The sequence below is a fragment of the Suncus etruscus genome, chromosome 16 (assembly GCF_024139225.1).
Source record: "Suncus etruscus isolate mSunEtr1 chromosome 16, mSunEtr1.pri.cur, whole genome shotgun sequence".
Lineage (NCBI taxonomy): Eukaryota > Metazoa > Chordata > Mammalia > Eulipotyphla > Soricidae > Suncus > Suncus etruscus.
In genome coordinates, this window is record NC_064863.1 from 31978961 (window position 1) to 32001080 (window position 22120).

The 22120-nt window shown below is 44.8% G+C and overlaps 1 protein-coding gene across 1 annotated transcript in view; it reads right to left on the minus strand.

Annotated features, from left to right (window-relative positions):
- RELL1 (RELT like 1) overlaps positions 1 to 22120 on the minus strand; it is a 93667-nt gene that overhangs the window by 3086 nt on the left and 68461 nt on the right. Inside the window, exon 6 of the mRNA XM_049790172.1 lies at positions 16761 to 16899. Coding sequence (XP_049646129.1) covers positions 16764 to 16899 — 136 coding nt within the window. The 3' untranslated portion in view covers positions 16761 to 16763. The remainder of the gene's footprint in view (positions 1 to 16760; positions 16900 to 22120) is intronic.

The following is a 22120-nucleotide window of genomic DNA, read 5'->3' on the forward strand; positions in this document are numbered from 1 at the left end:
TTATACTACAGGTGTATTTTGCAAAAAAGTTCTGTTTATGGAAAAGGCTGATATTTTAATTATACACTTTAAACTTTGTCGCTTGGGGAATATTAGGTTCCAGCCTTTGGCTGATATGGGTCAGGCTAACAAAAAGCTTTGTAATTTTGTCTCTCTTTTTTTTATTTTTTCATTTTTTTACGAACAAAGAACCCGGAGATGTTACCCTTCCCCCAACTTCCTGCCTCTCTTACCTGGATAGTGAGACCCTGTGGTTGGTAATTTAAGGGACTGATTGTGGGTAAGGAGTGAGAAAAGCAGCAGGAAGAAGCAATAGCAGAGAGAGATCAGAGGCAGCATGGAGGGATAAGAGATAGGTGCGATGCAGTGAGGATGCTTAGCTTAGAAGCCATGTGAGATATGCACATGGCGGTTAGGGCCTTATTAATTAAACTTCCTGTCTCCTGAAATCTGACTGCTGTGGATCATTTCCTTGCTGTTATCCTAAACCTACAGACTTGCCAGGCTGAAAGGGGCTGCAGGCACCTGGCTGGGCAGAGAAAGACCTCACGATCCATCCACCATGCACCCCAAGGACTTTTAATTGATAATTAATACAACAGTGAATCTCTTTGACTCTCTTATATGGAAGACTGGGAGACCCCAGTCCGGACTGGCACTCTAGATCTGCATGGGCATGGCAGGATGACAGACAGACAGACAGACCAGCCCAAGCCAGCTCAAGAAACAAACAAGGTTTGTTCTCTCAAGCTGGTCTTCTCCCTTACATATATATTCCTCTCCTCTCACCTCAGTTACATGAATTTCATTCAATAAAAAACTGGTTTACCTCACTGTAAAATGTTTTTTGTGGTTTGACAGAAAAAAAGAGAGGAAGAGAAGGAAATAGGGTTCCCCAACTCAGTGGCCCTCATAAGAGACTATTTTTATCCACTTAGCTAAAAAAGGAAGCCAAACAATTCAATAAAGTAAAAAAAGGAAATAAAATAAAACAGCCCAAAACAAACTCATAGCCATAATGGGAATGATTTTCTGCACCGAACGACCATAACCTCTCGAGAGCAAATGATCCATTTGTGCTAGGCCGAAACCAAAGTCAAATCAGAAGGCACTTCTATTGGAATGTCAAAGAATATATAATGGGCTAGCAGGGCAAGAGAAAGAAAGGTGACACAGTGATGAAATCCAGAAATGGGTCTCTAAGGAGGGAAGAAAGCAATGAGAGGAATTTCCCTCATTAAACCTTCTGGGGCGGTCATTGAGAAATCAAGCATCAGCTACTTTTATGTTTCCCTATATTGTCATTTGCTGCCTTAAGTCACAGATATTTTTGCAGCCTGAATAGCAGGAAGGTCAAGGGAGAATGTCAGATTCCATCCAGATAAAAGCTTCCATCATGACAACACAAAAATATCTTATTCAGAGCTCTGCACCCAGAGGGACCCAGTCAGAGACCTGTCCTCAGCTCCTTCCCCTTCTCCCAACAGAGGCCCTCTCTCAAGCACTCTCCAGTGTAGCTGGGTCCCCAGTGTCCAGTATTTCCACACTCTGCTTCCTGTGCAAAGCTGGGCCTTAAATCTGGGCCTTCATCAGGACCCTCCCCCAGGATGTTAGGTTCATCCCCAGCATCTAGCATCTGTGGCTTTTTCCAGAGCACCGCTGGGTGTGGCCCAAAAAAGGAAGGAAGGAAGGAAGGAAGGAAGGAAGGAAGGAAGGAAGGAAGGAAGGAAGGAAGGAAGGAAGGAAGGAAGGAAGGAAGGAAGGAAGGAAGGAAGGAAGGAAGGAAGGAAGGAAGGAAGGAAGGAAGGAAGGAAGGAAGGAAGGAAGGAAGGAAGGAAGGGGCGGGCCCGGAGAGATAGTACAGCAGTGTTTGCCTTGCAAGCAGCCGATCCAGGACCAAAGGTGGTTGGTTCGAATCCCAGTGTCCCATATGGTCCCCCATGCCTGCCAGGAGCTATTTCTGAGCAGACAGCCAGAGTAATCCCTGAGCACCGCCGGGTGTGCCCCCCCCCAAAAAAAAAGGAAGAAAGGAAGTCATACTGGGGCCAGAGTGATAGCACAGTGGGAAAGGCATTTGCCTTGTAATGCCTGTAAGATCCCAGGCAGCCCATGGGTCCCCTGTGCCTGCCAAGAGTGATTTCTGAGTGATAAACCAGGAGTAACCACTGAGTGTCGCTAGGTATGGTCAATTTAAAAAAAAAAATTTTTTTTCCCCCAGAAACTGAGCAGCTAAAGGGGTGGGGAAAGTACATATTCAAAAGCTTCCCAGCATTGTGCACACCTCAGATAGCCCCTTCAACACACACACACACACACACACACACACACACACACACACACACACACCACACTCAAGAAAAAGTTGCACTTAACCTGCACGCGCGTGCGCACACACACACACACACACACACACACGCCACACTCAAGAAAAAGTTGCATTTAACGTGCACAGCTGCCCTTAATTTCCAAGAAAATACTCATCAAATATGGTTAACAATGAAGAAAAAGAAAGAAGACACTCCACATTCTCTGACTTGAAAATTTGAATGTGACCATTTCTGTCTCCATGTCCCAGAGCATTCACATTCCCCCTGCTCTTTCTCTGGTTGCAAATATATCCATTTTAGAAAACAAACCTGAAAATTGTATTTTCTATTTTCCTTTTTCTGTAATGCTCAAGACTTGTTCCAGTGCTTAGGGCATCACTTTTGCTGGGTTCAGAGAAGCATATGGGATGCATCACTTTTGCTGGGTTCAGAGAAGTATATGGGATGCTGGGGATCAAACCTGAGTCAGCCACATGCAAGGCAAATGCCCAGTAGACTGTACTATCATTTACTTTGGCCCCATGTTCCTTTTTTCCTTTTGCTTTAGAGACCTTTTTGAATGCCCATACCAGTGGGACTCAAAAGCCCTGGAAGTGCCAAGGACACAACCTGAGACTCCCATATGCAAAATATGCACTTCCAGTCCTTTGATCCATCTCACCAACTCAAAATTAGATAAGCATATTCAGGCTCAAGGGTCCCCTCTAGCAATGAGAAACCCAGTGTGAGCTGGCATAAAGACTTGGAAACTGGTGCCAGAGGCGACAGTACAGCAGGGAGGGCATGTGGCAGACCCATATGGTCCCTCGAGCATTACCAGGAGTGATTCCTGAGCTTAGAGCCAGAGGTGAAGCTCTAAACACTTAAAGTAAGAGAATCAGCAAAGGATGAGGTCCTTTAAAACTGCCAGAAACACTGAAACCTGAAGGGCAGACCTATTAAGGAAGGAAGCCGCTGATTAATAACAGGAGCTGGCATTTATAGGGCACAGAGCACTCAGGACAGTCTTGCCAATGACTCATGGCTCTCGCCATCTCAGTCGGAAATGGAGGCTTCCAGGATAGACAGAGCCAGACAGGATCAAAATGCCAGCACTGTCGCCCCTCAGGTAGAGGACAGTGACTGTCTCTCGCTCTTTCTCACTGTCTACTATGAACCAGGCTCTCCTGACATCTGGGTGCCTGTTTCTACAGAGGTTCACCCTTTTACTCTAGGCAAAGTCATTTTGTGTACAAGTGGCACCATCCAGCTAACATTCATCTCTGCCACAAGAGGAAGGAAGGACTTCATTACATCATTCCTGGAGTTTGTAGTTATTTGGTATAGAGTTAGACATTTTCCATGCTGTGTGATAGCATCTGTCATGAATAGTCACTCTGCACTCCTATTTTCAGGAAAGGACCAATGATTGAAATGGAAGCTTTTTAATATCAATAGCAAGCAATGATAAGAAAAATAAATAATAATAATTGGAGGGGAGGATTGATATACCCGGTAATGCACAGCTCAGGGACTGCTGCTAGTTCAGTTGTTGTTGTTCCTGGCAGTGCTCAGGAGACCAGGTGGTACCAGGAATCCAGCCCAGACCATCTGCACTTGCTCAGCTCCTTTATATCTTTCAAGCAAAACAGCAAATAACTTTTTTTGGAGTACTCCTGTGTTTAGGAATTACTCCTGGCTCAGTGTTCAGGGGTCCATAGGTGGTGCCAGGAATTGAACCCAAGTTGATGGAAAGAAAGGCAAGTGCTTTATCCTGTACAATCTCTCCAGCTCCTCAAGCAGTGATTTTAAGAACTTAAGTCAATACAGAAAAAAAGAGTGCTTATAGATTGGTTGGTTTTTTTTTTTTTTTTTCGGTTCAAAATAGAATAATCTTTTAAAAGTAGCATGAGGGGAGGCTGGAACGATAGCACAGCAGTAAGGCATTTGCCTTGCATTCGGACAACATAGGACAGACCCAGGTTCGAATCCTGGGCATCCCATATGGTCCCCCGAGCCTACCAGGAGAGACTTCTGAGCTCAGAGCCAGGAGTAATCCCTGAGCGCAGCCAGGTATGACCCAAAGACAAACAAACAAACAAAAAAAGTAGCATGGGGAGAAAATATAATTCCTGAAAAATTCTATTACCTTCTTATACTGCTGTTGTTGGATTTTTTCTTTGTTTTGTTTCTGGGTCACACTGGCTTGGCGATACTTGAGGGTTACTCCTGGCTCTATGCTCAGGGATCACTCCTGGTGGGGCTCAGGGAACCATATGAGGTGCCAGAAATGAAATCCAGCTCAGCCGCATGTGAGGCAAGCACTTTATCACTCCAGCCCCTCTATCACCTTCTTTTTTACTTAGGCAGAGTTGGTTTTTGGGTCACACCAGGCAGTGCTCAGGGGTTATTCCTGGTGCTGCACTCAGGAATCACTCCTGGAGGCTCAGGGGACCACATGGGAAGTGAGGGATCAAACCCAGGTCAACCACAAAGCAAGCACCCTATTGCTACCCTATTGCTCCAGCCCCTCTATTGCCTTCTTAACCAAGTAACAGATGTGAGAAATATGCCCTCATCATGACTTTAACTGTCTGACATTAGATTCAGTCTTGCTGGGAGTTGCAGCTGCTCCTGAGTTACTGACCCTGAGCAAGTCGGCTGTGTCCTTAAGTAGGACAATCACAGGTTCCCCTAAATACAACATCAGAGCTCCCAGAGCCCGTGTGATATAGCAGCCCTGGGAGAATGTGCTCCAGAGCTCTTCCTCCTGCAGAAAAGGCAACCGGCACCCAAAGTCATTTCAAATCTGGACAGAAAAAGATGCTCCTGGGAGTTCCTCCTGATTCTCAACACACCTGAACTTCACTGCCAGTGACAGGTAAGGTAACGAGTCACTCAGAAGGATACCACCTCTAAGAAGGAAATGGGGGGGGGGGGCCCACAAAGAAGAATGGGACAAGTGTCAACTGCCTCTCCCATAGCTTGAGAGAGCAAGTCCAGCCTCTACCTAATAAAGCTGCTTCTGTGGGTTTGATCCAACCAGGCTCTGAACCTCGGAACACTGAAGCAGTCTCAAAAAAGTAAAAACAGCATTGGTCCAGACTCCAGAGCGATACAATGGGCATGGCATTTGCCTTGCATGCAGCTGGCCCACATTTGATCCTTGGCACCCCATAAGGACCCTGGACTGACCCTGAGTACAGAGCCAGGAGTAAGCCCTGAACACCAACAGGTATGCACCCCAAACTAAACCAACGAGCAGAAAAACACCCCCAAAATCTACAAAATGTTCCTGAGTATTGCTTCAGTGCAATATTCCACTTCCTCTACCTCATCTTCTCTCTTCTTTCTTACTTTTGGTTTTGGGAGCCATACCTCGAAGTGTTCAAGGGTCACTTCCGGTGGTGCTCAGAGAAAACATGTGGTACCAGGATCAACCAAGCCTCCTACATGTGAAGTACACACACCAGCCCACTGAGCTATCTCCAGCTCAACCGTCTAATTTTGTTAGTTGGTTGATTTTGGAGCCACACCCAGTGATGCTCAGTGGTTACTTCTAGCTCTGTACTCAACATTATTCAGGGGATCATATATTACCAGAGATCGAAATTAAGTATCCTGGCATGCAAAGCGTAGCTCAATCTGCCCCCACAAACCCAAACATAAATATTTCACACTGATTTGCTCCACATCTAAGTAGAATTTCTCGGGCCGGCGATATAGCATGGAGGTAAGTCGTTTGCCTTCCATGCAGAGAAGGGTGGTGGTTCGAATCCCGGCTTCCCATATGGTCCCTCGTGCCTGCCAGGAACGATTTCTGAGCGTAGAGCCAGGATTAACCCCTGAGCGCTGCCGGTGTGACCCAAAAACAAAACAAAACAAAACAAAAAAAGAACACTGTATGAAACTAAGTAGAATTTCTCTAACAAGATATAATGATAAGAACAGCTAACATCTGCCTCTTCAGCTCAAGGCAAATAGCAGCCTTTTGGGGCAGGTGGTGCAATTATTGTCATTACTATTCAACATTCTCATGTTTGATGGGGAGGCTAGGAGGCATCAGAAGCCACGAAATCTGTACAAGATCCCACAGCTGAAAAGTAGCTCGGCGGGTCTTGAGCATGAATGTCATTTGGAATCTTGACCATGGTGTTACCCATTACTGACCAGAACAGGCCCTGTTGTACAGACCAAAGCCTTGCATTGTTACATATTCAGGAAAGGGAGGGTCTGAGACAGCTTGGGCACAAGGCCATAGGTCCAACGTCTAGTGGCTCCTGCATGCACAGATTGTAGGCCCTGGACTGTCAGGAGGAAGCCCCAGAGTATGTGCAGCCAGAATGTAAACCCATGGCTCAGGTGAGCAATAGTGCTGCTGTATGCAAACAACCTGACCAAGCCTAACCACGACTCTAGTCATCACAACAGCTGGGGCAGGAGGGAAAGATGAGACCAGTGAGATAGGACAGCAGGTGGAGCGCTTGCCTTATATGCAGCTGAGCCATGTTCAATCCCCAGCACCCCACATGGATCCCCTAAGCCTCACTAGGAGTGATCCCTGAGCAACATTGGGTGTGATCCCAAAACCAAGGGGAAAAAAGGGGCAGCATGGGGAAAGATGTAAACCCTCATTAGCACTGTCTACTGCTTCATTTCTTGCTGGTTGCTGGGGGAGTGAAAGTTCAATGGGCTATAGAAACATTCCTTTGTTAAAAATGCCAAGAGAACACCAAGGTGAAGACCAGTGGCTGTGCTCTCTCTCACCGGCTGGCTGCATGGCCATTGGTGTAATGTCCAAACACTGACAGGCACACTGTGACCCTGCAAGGACAAGATGGTAGCAAGGATCCAAACAGACAAGGACACCTGTGCCTATGTGGACATGGTGAAACTTTTATTTAAGATGATGCTTTGAAAAGATAGTACAGTGTGCAGGGCAATGTTCTTGCACATGGCCCACCCAGGTTTGGTCCTCAGTATTTCATATAGACTCGGAAGTCCACCAGGAGCGATCCTAATCCCTAAGCATAGCCTAAGACAAACAAATTTATATTTCCATCCTGTTTCCAGCCTTTTCTTAATACTTAACATCTGTGTCTTTTTTGTCAAACAAACCAAGGATTCAAATTCAAATACTTGTAACATCTGCTGTGTTTTTTGTCAAACAAGCAAGGACTCAAATTCAAATACTTGTAACATCTGCTGTGTTTTGGCAGTGGAGGGATGTCACTCATAAAATCCAATCACTGACCTGATCTTTTATTTATTCATTCATTCATTTTTGGGTTTGGGGCCACACCCAGTGGTCAGAGTTTACTCCTGGCTCTGTACTCAGGAATCACTCCTGGCTCAGCAGGACCATACGGGATGCTGAAGATCCAACCCAGATGGTCCATGTGCAAGGAATACATCCTACTTGCTATATTGTGGCTCTGGCCCCTCATTGACATGACCTTGAGCAACCTGTAGAATGTCCCTGTGAGAAGTGTCAGGGCATTGAAGGCACTGGGGGGAAGAACCTGCTCCATAACTGGGATCCACACTCCGGCCTGGCCCCCATCTCCCACCTTGCCGGGCTGTGAGGCCTGAGAGATGGGGCTTCAGGGATATTCTGAGAGGTGAACCAGGCCTAAGTCGCCCTCGATTTTCCATTCTGGCACCTTAACGTTACAAAAATCCTCTCCTGTGTCCATACAAAAGCTCACACACTGGGCCTGCCCCAGCAGCTCTATGTGTCAGGTGACCCAAGTAGTTTCTCAGGAGATGCCAGGAGGCCCCACACCAGGACCAGGCTGCTAATATGAAACCATCAGTGCTGGGACCAGACTACACTCAACCAGGTGAGTCTGAGAAATGTCAAATCCATGAACTCTGAAAGGGAATTTCACATCTCTTCCTCTCACCACTGACTCTAACATCTAAATCCCATGGGGGAAAATTCATCCCTCTGAGCCTGCTACTGTTTGGAAAGTGTAAATGTGACAGCTGTACCAAATCTATTTCAGATGTATAAATCCTAGAATGAGCGATTGCCTGATTCCTCAATATCTTTATAATAGTTATCAGCCTGCAGTAGCATCACAGGAAATCTGATGGAAAAATTACATCAAAATCTACCAAGCTCAGTGAGCCTAAACAGTAACATACAAGGCTCAACTCGCACCAACCACAGCCCAGTAAACTCTCAGAGACTAAGTTTAGTAATTTCATGGAGAAATAGAACAATCATTTCAAACTGACCCAGGTTAATCTAAGTTTTGATAATTCCATTTACCTTGTGCTGTAACAAAAAAAAATATGAAGCAAATTTGTTTGTGCCTACATGGAGGCAAGGCTAGGATGGTGGGGGTAGGAGATTTGGGTGAAGAGATGATTGGTGAAGAGGTCATACTGGTGGTAGGATGGGTGTTGGAATATTAAGACGAAAACGACCGTACTATGAACAACTTGGTAAATAACGGTGCTATAGTAATGTTTTTAATGTGACAGCTATGAATGAGATTACGTGCTTTAAACATTTCTTGGCATCTCCATAACTTGTTTTTTGTTTGTTTGTTTGTTTCTTGGAGGCTTTACCCAAATATGCTCAGGGCTTTACTCCTGGCTCAAGAATCATTCCTGGTGATACTCAGGAACTGTATGTGATACCCAGGATCAAACCTGGGTTAACTGCATGCAAAGCAAGTGCTTTACCTGCTATACTATCTCTCCAGCCCAGGGTAGCCCCCAATTTCCCATTAATATGAACAATGGAAATTTGTCTTTCACATAAGGGCTTTTTAACCATTTGAACGTGAGTACTGGGACTTAAAACTGTGCTACTTAATTCTTTTCCTTTCTTTTTTATTTATTTTGGGCTTTTGGGCCACACTCGGTGACTCTCAGGGATTACTCCTGGGTCTGCATTCAAATATCGCTCCTGACTCGGGACCATATGGGATGCTGGGGATCGAACCTGGATCAGCCATGTGCAAGGCAAAAATGCCCTACTACTGTGCTACCCACTCTAGCCTCAGTGCTACTTAAATTTTTCAATTATTCAATTCTTTCTAGAAATTTATAAACCATCATCCTGAAAGATGAGGGTCTCCAACTAAGAGGTTATTATCAAACTTGAGATTATTTTTGCCTTTTTAGAAAATACTTATTTTCTAGAACAATAGTACAACCAGATTCAGACAACCCAGATTCAATCCCCAGCATCCCATATGGTCCCTCAAGCACCACCATGAATGATCCTTGAGTGCAGAGCCAGGAACAGTCACCAGGTATAGCCTAAAACTAAAAACCAAAACAAAAAGACCTTATCAAGCAGGGACTGAAGCAATAGAACAGCTGATAGGCACTTGCCTTGCACAGAGCCAACCCGGGTTCAATCCCTGGCATCCCATATAGTCCCAAAAGCTTGCCAGGAGTGATTTATGAGCCAGGTGTGACCCCAAAACTAGAGGGAAAAAAAAGACCTTATTTAAAAAAGTTAGGGGAAAATAAATAACTCAGCAATGGCACCCAGCTCCTCAGCTGCACTTGCTTGCTTACAGAGCAAACATATTCCGCTCAAGGAGAAGCCAAGCTCTCCCCAACTGCAGCCTACACCTGTCCTCGAGTTCTAAAGGAAAGACAAATATTGTTCTTTGCTCCCTTTGGACAGAAAATAAGGGTCAAGAAGCTAATATTTGATTGGCTGCACAGGCTCAGCAGGGAGTAGCGCAACCCCCAAAACTTCTGGTAAAGAGAGGTTTGTGTTAAGATCTCTGTGGAGGGCTCTGTAAGATCAAGTGCTGAAGACAGCCCTAACCCTAATACTTCTTCACCTCCATCCCTGTCTGGCCAGCAGAATGCAAAGAATTAGGATCTGCAGATGTTTCCAACATCTTCGCAAATTCCCAGCCCACCTCCAGTAGGAGGCAATGTTGATGCCTAAGGCTGTCCTAACACAAGCAAAGAAATAGCCTGAGTCACTATGGGACTCATCACACATCTAAGGCAGCAGGTCAGCCCAAAGCATGACTGAAAAGGAGAGAAAAAGGAGTAAGGGGACAGCGCTAAGAACTAGAGTATGCACTAATCATTGGGAGCCCTGGACTCACTCCCAGAAACCACATGGTCCTTCAAGCTGTAAGTAGCCTCAAAGAGCTGCAGGATATGCCCCTCCAGAAAAAGCAAAACAAAAGGGAATCACGAAATCCACAATGAATGCCGCAGAAACAGGTTAATAATCAAAATAGTCAAGAATGGGATGGAAACTGTGGATAAAAGATTGTTTAGTAAATGCTGAGTTTGTGCCAATGACTAATTTCAGAACTATACAGAATATATTATAATGCTTACAGTCCACAGGCAGCCCCCTTTAAAGGTGAAGTCATAAAGGAAACAGCGCGGACAATTTAGATTTGATCAGGGATTAGGGTTTATCAGGGGGAAGCAGGGAGAGGACAGGTGGCAGAGAGGCATACATAGAAGAGTGCGCCAGTATGTACTGACCTTATATAGAACATTGCAATACTGCTTCACTAAAAAAACAAGGACATATAAAAACAGAAAGCAATGAAGAATCAAAGATTTGGAATGGTCAAATGCCTAAAACCACTAGTGGCACAGTTCAACTGAACCAAAAGTCAGATAGAACTCGGGTTTTTCATCACTAAGAATTAATAAAGCAGGGGAAGAGTGGGGCCAGAGTGGTGACGCAGTGGTAGGGCGTTTGCCTAGCATGCAGCTGACCCAGGATGGACCATGGTTCGATCCCCTGGTGTCCCATATAGTCCCCAAGCCAGGAGTGATTTCTGAGTACATAGCCTGAATGTCACCGATGTGGCCCAAAAACAAAAAAAAAAAGAAAAGGGTGGGAGAAGTGATAGTACAGCAGTTAGGATGCTTCCCTTACATTGCCAGGTGTGACCCAGAATAAAAAAAAGAAAAAGAAAAAGAGTTAAGGGACCAGAGCAATAGCACAGCAGGTAGGGCATTTGCCTTGCAGGTGGCTGAGTGGGATTCAATCCCAGTATCCCATATAGTCTCCTGAGTCTGCCAAGGGGTTACCTGAGTGTAGCCAGGTATGGCCCAAAAACAAACAAACCAACAACAACAACAAAAAAGAGTTAATAAAGAGCTGGAGAGACAGTATAGCAGACAGGGAGCTTGCTTTGCACACAGAGCCAACCGAATTTAACCCCCAACAGCATTTAGACCACTACAGGAGTGATCCCTGAGTGCAGAGCCATGATTAAGTCCTGAGCATCATTGGGTGGGTGTGTCCCAAAACCATAAACAAGCAAATAATAATTTCAAGGGACCAAAGAGATGGCTCAGTAGGGGAGAGGGTCCTACTCTCTGCATGGACCAGAATTGTATTGCTGAGTATAGGAAGGCCCTGAGCACTGCTGGGGTGGTTGTAAGGGTCTATAGCACTACAGTGCCCGAGCAATAGCCCATGCTGACCTGTCTGGCCAAGAATCACTGAAATGAGCTGCAGGCCTCCCAAATAACACTTGGGAATTCACCTGGCCCAAACAAATGACCTCAATAATGAAAATTTTTAAATAAAATGTTGTACAGTATTTTAAATATTCTGAAAATAATAGTCTTTAATAGACATACCAAATTTGTGTTTCTCACATCTCCTCACTTTTATTTTTATTTAATTGTTTTGTCTGGGGGCCACATTCGTGGGTGCTCAGTACTGACTCTAAATCTTTGCTGAGGAATTCCTACTGGGTGCTTAGGGAATCATACAGGACACCGGGGATTGAACACAGGTCGGCTGTGTGTAATGCAAACGTCCTGTATTCAGACCCCATGTTTCTTTTTTTTTTTTTTTTTTTTTTTTGGCTTTTGGGGCCACACCCGGTGATGCTCAGGCTATGCACTCAGAAATCGCTCCTGGCTTGGGGGACAATATGGGACTTCGGGGGATTGAATCGAGGTCCATCCTTAAGCTAGCACGCGCAAGGCAGACGCCTCTGCCCTGCGCCAGCACTCTGCACCCCCCCCCCCATGTTTCTTTTCAGAAGAAATAATACTCCAGAAACATGTGCTATGAATGTCTGCAACAGGATCATTTCTAAAAAGCCAAAGACCAATGATAATGAAGACAAGGCAGTGGCATTTGGAGGCTGACAGCAATTTGATTTATTTAACTTTGAAGAACAAAAGCTTATTCTTCGAAGAAGAAATAAAAACACATTTTCTGTGGGGATAAAAAAGAAGCCATTTTAACAGCACAGCCAAAATAAATCAGGGAGAAGGCAAGTTAGATCTGGCCACCAAAAAGAACTTAGGCCAAGAAAGGATGAAAAGAATAAGGGAAAGAAAGAAGCACTTAATTGTAAGGTGAGACTAACTACAACCTAAACAAAGGTGTTCCCCCAACTTCTTCTTCCCCGTAACCACTTCCTTAGATATGAAACTGGATAGTTACTTTTGTATCTTACTGGCCTTCCTCCTCCTAGATTGGGAATTGCTATGAATAAAGAAAGGATTTCTGACTTCTGGTGGGTGTACATGGCAAAGACCGAGGCCACGAGGCAAAAACCAGACTGACTCCAATGAATCTTTTCCTCACTGGCTTGGAATTATTTCTCCGACGATACCCTGCATCATCGGACCTGTCCACCTAAGAGGTTAGAAACATGGCATTTGAGGTGGTCTCACCACACACTACCTGTTTGTCACACACTAACAGGTTTTTGGGGTTTTGTTTTGTTTTGTTTTGTTTTTGTTTTTTGCTGCTGCTTCTTGGGGCCACACTCAGGATGCTAGGGAGTGATCAGAGGCCATAGGGGTCAGTGATCACACTCAGGATGTCTGTAATCTAAGCCACATTCTTGGCCCCAAGATTTTATTTTGGTTTTCTGTTTGTTTGTCTTGGAGCCACACCTGGTGATGCTACTCCTGGCTCTGCACTTAGAAATCACTCCTGGTGGTGGTTGGGGAACCAAATGGGATGTCTGGGATCAAACTCAGGACAGCCTCATGCAAAGCATGCACCCTACCCACTGTACTACCGTATTTGCTGGTGTATAAGACGACCCTTCAACCCATGAAAAACTTCCTAAAAGTCGGGAGTCATATTATATGCTGGTATACGGCATGCTGAAACTTGTTCCAGCTTCAGGGACGAGTGATCCGCACCCCTCTTACTTTTAAGAAGTAACTTACTTTTAAGACTTTTAGGAAGTTTTTCATGGGTTGAAGGGTCATCTTATATGCCGGCAAATACGGTATATATCTCCAGCCCAAGATTTTTTATTTTTAAGAGAAGAAAGAGCAAGACAGTCTGTCATTCTTGATCATTTTTTATTTCAAATTAATATGGGGGCTAGAGCAATAGTAGGTAGGAAATTTGTTTTGCATTTAGCCCAACTGGATTCGGTCCCCAGCATCCCACATGGTCCCGAGCCCACTAAAGTAATTCCTGAGCGAAGAGCCAGAAATAAGTGACCCCTGAGTGCTGCCCAGTGTGGATCCAAAAATAAAAGCAAGTCTAGTTTTCAGTACCAATTATCTAATTCAAAATATAAAAGATATCTTACCCAAAGAGGAAATACACATTTGCTTTTGTATATTTGAATCTATTCAAATAAATAAGGAAAGTCAAGTAGAAGCCAATGTGTCAGTAAAAATTCAAATTTAAAACAAAACACCATGTGTGGTGGGGGTGGAGTCATAGAATGCCAAGGAATAGTCTGAGATCAGGTAAGAATCAAATTCAGGGCCCGGAGATATAGCACAGCAGTGTTTGCCTTACAAGCAGCCGATCTAGGACCTAAGGTGGTTGGTTTGAATCCCGGTGTCCCATATGGTCCCCCGTGCCTGCCAGGAGCTATTTCTGAGCAGACAGCCAGGAGTAACCCTTGAGCACCGCTGGGTGTGGCCCAAAAACCAAAAAAAAAAAAAAAAAAGAATCAAACTCAACCTTCTTGTTTACTTAGCTTCCTTCTAGTACAAATTTTTAGATAAGTCCAGAACCAGAGGCTTGGGCCCAGGTGGGAAAAATCACAGGATTTTAGTGATCAAAAACCTCATTCTCTTTTTTTAAGGATATGAGGCACAGGCACTGACAATTATAGTGCACATGGAAACATTTTCAATGTACGGGAAGGCCCCTGGGTGTTTCAGAGTTTGTTTCCTGTTGGGAGACACAGGTATCACACCCAGGCTAGTCCTGGTCACAGACCTACGCTCCCTGGGCCCAGGATGTAGGGAAGTGTGAGCCTCTCTGGGTCAGCTGCCTCTTTTCCTTTACATTACAAACTCCATCAAGCACCTGCTGGAAACTCAAAACAAGTTGCTTCAGTTCTCTATGCTTGAGGCCTTCACACACTGTGGGGTCCTAACCAGCACCTCCAGTCCTTTATTATTCGTGAGAATCAGGTATTCATTCAAGAACTACTTTTGTTGGTTTGGGAGTTTTGGAGTCACACCCCAGCAGTGTTCAGGGCCTACTTCTGGCTCTGTGCTTAGGGAATCATATGTGATGCCAGGTACTGAAGCAGGACTGAGGCTGAAGTGGTCACATGCAAGACATGTGTCTTCCCTCCTGAACTATCTTTTCTCCAGCCACTTAAAACAAAGGACATGGTTTTAAGTAATACCGAGGACATAGCAAATACTCAATATGCAGTAGGTGCTATACTTAAATTATTCCATGGCTCCTGGTTACTTATAATAATATTTCTACTTGTTTGAAGTTTTCTATTATTAAAATTGTCTTATTTTCAAAATTATAAGAAATCTAGGAAACCACATTCACTCTGAGGCACACTGAGCGCTGGTGGCTAATTCAGTCAGCACAGCATAAAACTATCTGAATGCAAGGCAAATGCCTTACCTCCATGCTACCACTCTGGCCATGTTGATGTGTTTCTCTTCCTTTTTACTTTTCTTCTCTCAAATTAATTCTTTGTTTGATTCTTACTCCCATTTTATTTATTTATTTTTTCCTCAAACAGAACCACGTAACTTGAACCAACTTGTTCCGCCTTTCAATTTGAGAGGGAAACAATGGAGGGCACCAAGACCAAACAGTTGTATGAGCACTAAGTAGTAATAAAAATGATCGAACTTAAATACCAAACCCAATCCAAGGACAACAGAATCGATACCCAATCTACAACAAGATAGACACAGAGGGGACCACTTATATTAGCAGCCTGGGGGTAAGGGAGAGGAATATGGGATGCATGCCGGAAACAGGGGTGGAGGGAAGACAACTTTGGTGGTGGAAATTCCCCTGATCCAATATCAATATGTACCTAAAATATTACTGTGAAAGATATGTAATCCACTTTGGTCAAGCTGAGCACAACTTCTAAGTTATGTGTGAGACCATGTGTTCTGATCCAACAATTTACAAAAATCCACATGTGCCATAAGAGGTGCCCTGTGCAAGCCAGACTAGGAGGAAAAGGGTGAGGTGCAGCTGAACCAGCACAAAGGGACCACAAGCTTCTTCTGAGTTTTTTTCCCCAGGTACTATCTTCCAAAACTAAAACTGCCCAGCACCCACTCATGTTTTCACTCTCTCTCTCTCTCTTTTGTTGAGGGGCAGGGACACCCAGTGATATTCTGGGATAGGAATCACTTAGGAATCCCCACTCTCAGTTGGCTCAGAAGACCATATGGAATGCTGGAGATAGAATCTACTTGTTATGCTATCTTTCCAACCCTCACTCTCACTTTTAAATTGCTTTAAAATAATTAATGATTGTGCTTTCTAAAAGGGCAGTCTTGGGGTGTGGATGAGAAACTGGGGACAATTGTGGAGGAAGGTTACACTAGTAGTGGGACTGGTGTTGTTACAGTGGATGCCCAAAACAGCTCTATTATGAACAACTTGGTAAACTATGGTATTTAAATAAAGTTTAAAAAAAAAACAAAACAAATAAAATAACAAAATGTTCACTAAATTAAATAGCTGGTGGGTTGAGTAATTACTCTGTGGAAAGGGTGAATTTCAGAACTGTGACACATCAAAACCAAAAAAAATTGTAATTATGTTTATGAGAAACCAGCATTGGCAATAAAACACAGAACCTCATCAGTTTAAAGACAAAATAAAACTGGTGTCCAGCTCAGTGATGGTAAATGGTAACAGAGTGACAAAGTCCACAGGCGACTTCAGTCCTGCAAGACTTCCTAAGAGAAATTTGGCATTGCAAAACCTGGTAGTGGTTTTACCTAGGAGAAGTGCACATTTCTGTCCTTGTTTGGCTGCATAAGACTCTGATCCCCACAGGTCATGGTGCAAACCCTATAGGTGGGCTATGGGACTTCCAGTTTGCCGCTATCCCCATTCCACAAGAACCCCACAAGCAGCAGTCCTGGCTCCCTCTTACTGTGCAGTCCAAGCCTGCTAGACAGACAAGAACCCTATTTAGACCCCATAGTCCTGTGAGCACTGGGACAGCATTCCACATCCTGCCACAAACCCCCAAAGGCACCCCTTACCTGCTACTCAGTGCCACTTCGCTCTCTCTTCACAGGTGTCACAGGCACTTCCCCATTGATGCCCTCTGCCCCGCTGATAGACATCAGGCTTCTCCGCTCTTTCTGGTTACCCTTGTGCTCTACTTTGGTGACTCGGAACCTGCAGGGAGAGAGGGTGGAGCTGAAAGGTCATGTTTTCCACAAGTGAATTCTGGGGGCCGGAGAGATAACACAGAAGTAGGGCATTTGCTTTGCATGCATCTGATCCAGGAGGGACCTGGTTTGTTCCCTGGCACCCATATAATCCTCCAGCCTGCCAGGGACTATTTCTGAATGCAGAGCCAGGAGTAATCCCTGAGCACAACTGGGTGTGGCCTAACAACCAACCAATCAATTAATAAAGTTTAAAAAAAAAGTGAATTCTAAGCAAATATGAAACCATGCAGCCAGAAGACCCCAAACAGACTTAGCCCAAAATTTAGTGGATACAGGGCTGGAGAGATAGTACAGTGAATAGGGTGCTTGCCTTTCACACGGCCAATTCCTCTAGGAGTGAACCCTGACGCAGTCAGGATCAAGCCCTGAGAGCAGCTGGGTGTGCCCTCTACACGCACATACACCCAGAATTTTTTTGGTTGAAATATGCCCTTCCTGGCAAAGAGACAATCCCCCTCAAGTCCCATGCAACCCTGTCTGTGGTCAAGCTTCCACATTACATTACAGGCTCAGCTGATGTCTTACAGAGGATGGAAAAGGCATTTGGGGCACAGGGAAACAGACGTTAACCACTCTCAGACCTGTGGTTTCTAATAATGGATGTGCACGTCAGTCTTTTTAACCACAGACAGCTGAATAACCACATATGTGCTCGCACACACACACACACACACACACACACACACACACACACACACACACACACACACAGCCGCAAATGCACATACAGCTAGAGCAACCCAGAAACACATTTATTAACATCAATTGGCAACTGAGTTGTTTGGTTTTTTTAACCCCATGGATAGTTTCAAGGGCTCCACCCAGAGAAGAGCAGTTTCTGGTGCTACTAGGGAGGTCACTTGGAGACTAGGATTGAACCTAAGCTTCCAGCAAGCCGAGTCTACAGAGAGAGAACAGGGGTTGAGATACTTGCCTTCACCACTTACAGTCCCTAAGCTTTGTCAAAAGTGATCCCTGATGACTGAACCCTGAGTATCACTGGAAATGGCCCCCAAAACAAAACAAACAAAAACATACACTCTATTCCTTGGGATCTCTCATCCACCCTGCACTGAATACTTTTTACTGTTCTCTTTCACAGCAAAAATTTTTTTTGGTTTTTGGGCCACACCTGGTGACACTCAGGGGTTACTCCTCAAACTTTTTAAACAGGGGGCCAGTTCACTGTCCCTCAGACCATCGGAGGGTCTGACTATAGTAAAAACGAAACTTATGAACGAATTCTTATGCACACTGCATATATATTATTTTGCAATGAAGAAACAAAACAGATACAAATACAATATGTAGCCCGCAGGCCATAGAGGATCACTGCTCCTGGCTATGCTGTCAGAAATCGCTCCTGGCTCTAAGGATCATATGGGACGCTGGGGGATGGAATCACTGTTTGTCCTAGGCTAGTGCGGGCAAGGCAGATGCCTAACCATTTGTGCCACCGCTCCAGCCCCTCAATGCAAATTTAAGAATGAAGCATGAAGGAATGAATTAAGAAGGTTCAGAATTCCCAAAGGGGATGAAGGAGCTGAAACTTGCCAACCTTACAAGCCTGCAAGCCAGAGTTCAAATTCCCTGGGACCCATGAGTGCCATGGGTGATCCTGACAGCTCTGTTGACAGCACTACCATCTCTGGCTCCATCAGTTATTTCTTGGCCACTCCACAAAAAAAACCAGAGCGCAACCCCCAATAAGTACTGTGACTAAAAAGATATGTGGGTGCCCCTGCCAGAAAGTGTGATCTCTGATGGGAGTATATGTGTGCAAGCATCAAGAAGAAAAGAGTGTGGCCCTCAGTGATTACTATGATCAAATGTGTGAGCACCACAGCAGGTGTGTGTAGGCCCCTGTACTCATGGCATCAACCGAAAGGTAGACAGGTTGCAAGGGCATTAAGATTCATTGTTAATGATTAAAAGAGAAGGGCCAGAGCAATAGTACTGTAGATAGGAGGACTGCCTAGCACATAGTCAATCTGAGTTTGATCACCAGCATCTGATATGGTCACCTGAGCACCACCAGAGATGATTCTTGAGAGCAGGACTAGAGTAACTCCTGAGCATCACCAGGATTATGATTTTGTGTCCCAAAAAATAAAAAATAAAAAAATGGTTAGACATTAAAGTGTTCTCTGTCTTTCTAGTCTATCTCCCAGATTTCTTTCAAGGTTCTCTCTCCAGTTCTGAACTACTCTTTAAAGGCTTTAAACCACTTCTCTTTAATCTTTTGAATGTATTCGCCTTTGTCCCACATCATTGTCCCAAATCTCCAGCAAAAAACCAACCCAAGATTGACAGGAAAAAGTGAAAGAAGGATGAGAAAGCTTCAGCCTTGCCCTAAGGCTCTGGTAAAAACCAGCCTCCCTGGGTATCACACACCCAAGACACAGCTGTGCTGGGGCCATGTGAGAAGCTGTGCTGAATCTGAGTTGGGCATTTCAGCAGATTTTTGGAAGCAAACAATATACTCTTTGTCCAAACAAGCGAGGGTTTCTCATTACAGTCTGCACTCATACATTCATTCCCCATGACTGTTCTTAATAAGACACAGTGGACACAGCCTGGCCCTGCTTTGCTCTACCTGGCCATCAGCTCTGCCAGTGTTCAGGTGGCTTGTGGAACATGCGATAAGAGACTCAAGGGGTCCGGAGAGATAGTACAGCGGCGTTTGCCTTGTAAACAGCCGATCCAGGACCAAAGGTGGTTGGTTCGAATCCCGGTGTCCCATATGGTCCCCCATGCCTGCCAGGAGCTATTTCTGAGCAGACAGCCAGGAGTAACCCCTGAGCACCACCGGGTGTGGCCAAAAAAAAAGAAGAGACCCAAGGAAGGAGCATTTTTATTCTTGTTCTTTTTCTATGTTTTAGAGTTCTGAAGATACAACCCAAAGCCTCACACAAGTCATGTAGCTTACGGTTGAAATGCAAATTCCCCCAGCCTAGCAGCTCACCATGCTTTTGTTTTTGTTTAGGGGACACACTCACTGGTACTCAGAGGTTACTCCTGGTCTGCACTCAAGAATTACTCCTGGTGGAGAAAAATGGCTGGCTTCTTCCACCAAGCTCCTAAAGAAAATAATGGCTGCTAATACTTCCTAGGTAGACCTGCCTGGCTGATACCTTTAAGGAATTCCAAGAAGTCAGTGGTGGAGAAATTCCTCTTTCTGTGTGAACTGCAGCAGCCCAGCACCACCCCTTACATTCAGCAGAAACTGCTCAGCTCCATGACTTAACCTTATCTAATTTCCAAGCGACCAAATTTGTTTCAGATCTACACATTTTGAACCAAGTACACACAACTGCACAGCACCTCAATATCATATAGTGTCAGCCAGTAGCATCATAAGAAATATGATGGGAAAGTGACATAGATATCTACCAAGCTCAGTGAGCCTAAACAGTAACACACAAGCTCAACTAGCATAAACAACAGCCCAGTAAATCCTTAGACACTAACTTTAGTAACACCATGGAGAGATACAACATTCGTTTTACAATGTTTACAGTGATGCTCTCAGTTTTGATGATTCCATCTGCCTTTGTGTTATAACAAGCAATTACAAAGTATGTTGTGCTTACATGAAGCAAACAATGGTGTTGGGTACAAGATTGGGGACACTGGTGAAGGGAAGGTCACACCAGTGGTGAAATTGGTCTTTGAAAATTTCATGCCTTAAACAACTGCATTATGTAAATCACGATGTTCTAATAAAAATTAGAAGAAAATTTTATTTCTGACAGGTTTAGGAAACCATATGGAATTCTGGAGATAGAGCCCAGGTCAACCATATGCAAGACAAATGCCCTACCTACTGTCCTATGGCTCTGGCCCCAGACTACCATTCTTGAGTGGGTCAATGTCCCAAAACTAGTCTAGACCCTCTACAAGAGTTGCTATGGGGGTCTACATGACAACCCAATGTAAAAATGAGACCATTATTCCTGTTTCTAGTGTTAAAAGAGAAGAGTGACTTATAAGGGCTCAGAGCATGTAGGTACTAGAATTCAGGTCCTCTTCCCAGAGTAGATAGTACAGTACAGTCCAGGGAAGAGGAGGAAGAGGAAGAGGAGGGGAGAAGATTCCACTGTGATTCAGAACCCTGACACTGCTTCAGCAGGTACATTATGGCCCTTTCTCTCACCACCCACTTCTGCCCCAGACCCACTGGCATGGCCAGGCATGGTCAGAGCATGTCCCATGAGAGTCTATACTCAGGGAACAAGAGAAAAGGAGCACAGAGCACTAGGAACCCAGGACTCGACAGAGGGGAAATTGGGCAGAGAGGGCTCAATGGCAGGGACTTGCCAACAGCCAGGTCACTCCATCTCTTCTCTGGCTGACCAGGCAGGTGAGGGGATCAAATAATTTAATTCTGACCAGTGGGAGAGGAGGGAAGCCAAAGTGTGCCTCTTCCAGCTGTCAAAGTTGTTTGTAACTTGGCCCTGTTTCTTTCCCCTGAAAACTTAGGACTCTCTGGGTTAGGAAAAGCCCAAGCCTTGCAGTTTGGAGGGTGACAATCTGTCCTCAGAAGAAGCTCCCTAGTGCATCCACTGATCTGATGGAGCCAAAGAGAAACCTTAAGCACAACTTATGTTCTGCTAAGGATACCTGACCCAGCTGGACAGTGGCAGCCAGTGAAAACTGTGCAGTAGAGCCCTCTCCACCTCTAGCCTCCTGAATCTTTATTTTTAGAGTAAATCACACACCCCTGAAGATGTGTCTCACCAGTTCTGTACATGTGATGTATGTTTACATATATGTTCCTCTACTGTGCATGTGCCTGTCTCCCTCATGAATATGAACAAGCTTTCCAGAAAATGACTAGGATATGTATAAGCTCGCTCTCTCTTGATCAGACATGCACATATGCTGTCTCTGTCTCTCTCTCACTCACATGCACATATGCGAGCGCACACGCACACACACAAACACACATACTCATACTCCCTTTCTGTGAAACTGCCGTACAACCTTCCCAATGAAGCTGTTTCCAACTCAGGTTGTTTTCATGCCAATAAAGCTCTCTTCTCTTATTCAACAGTTCCTGCCTGTGCTTCCACCCCCCTCCCTTTTATGGCAGGAAGTTGAGGGGTTGGGGTCACAGCCAGCAATGCTGAGGACTTTCTCCAGGCTTTATGCTTAGGAATCAC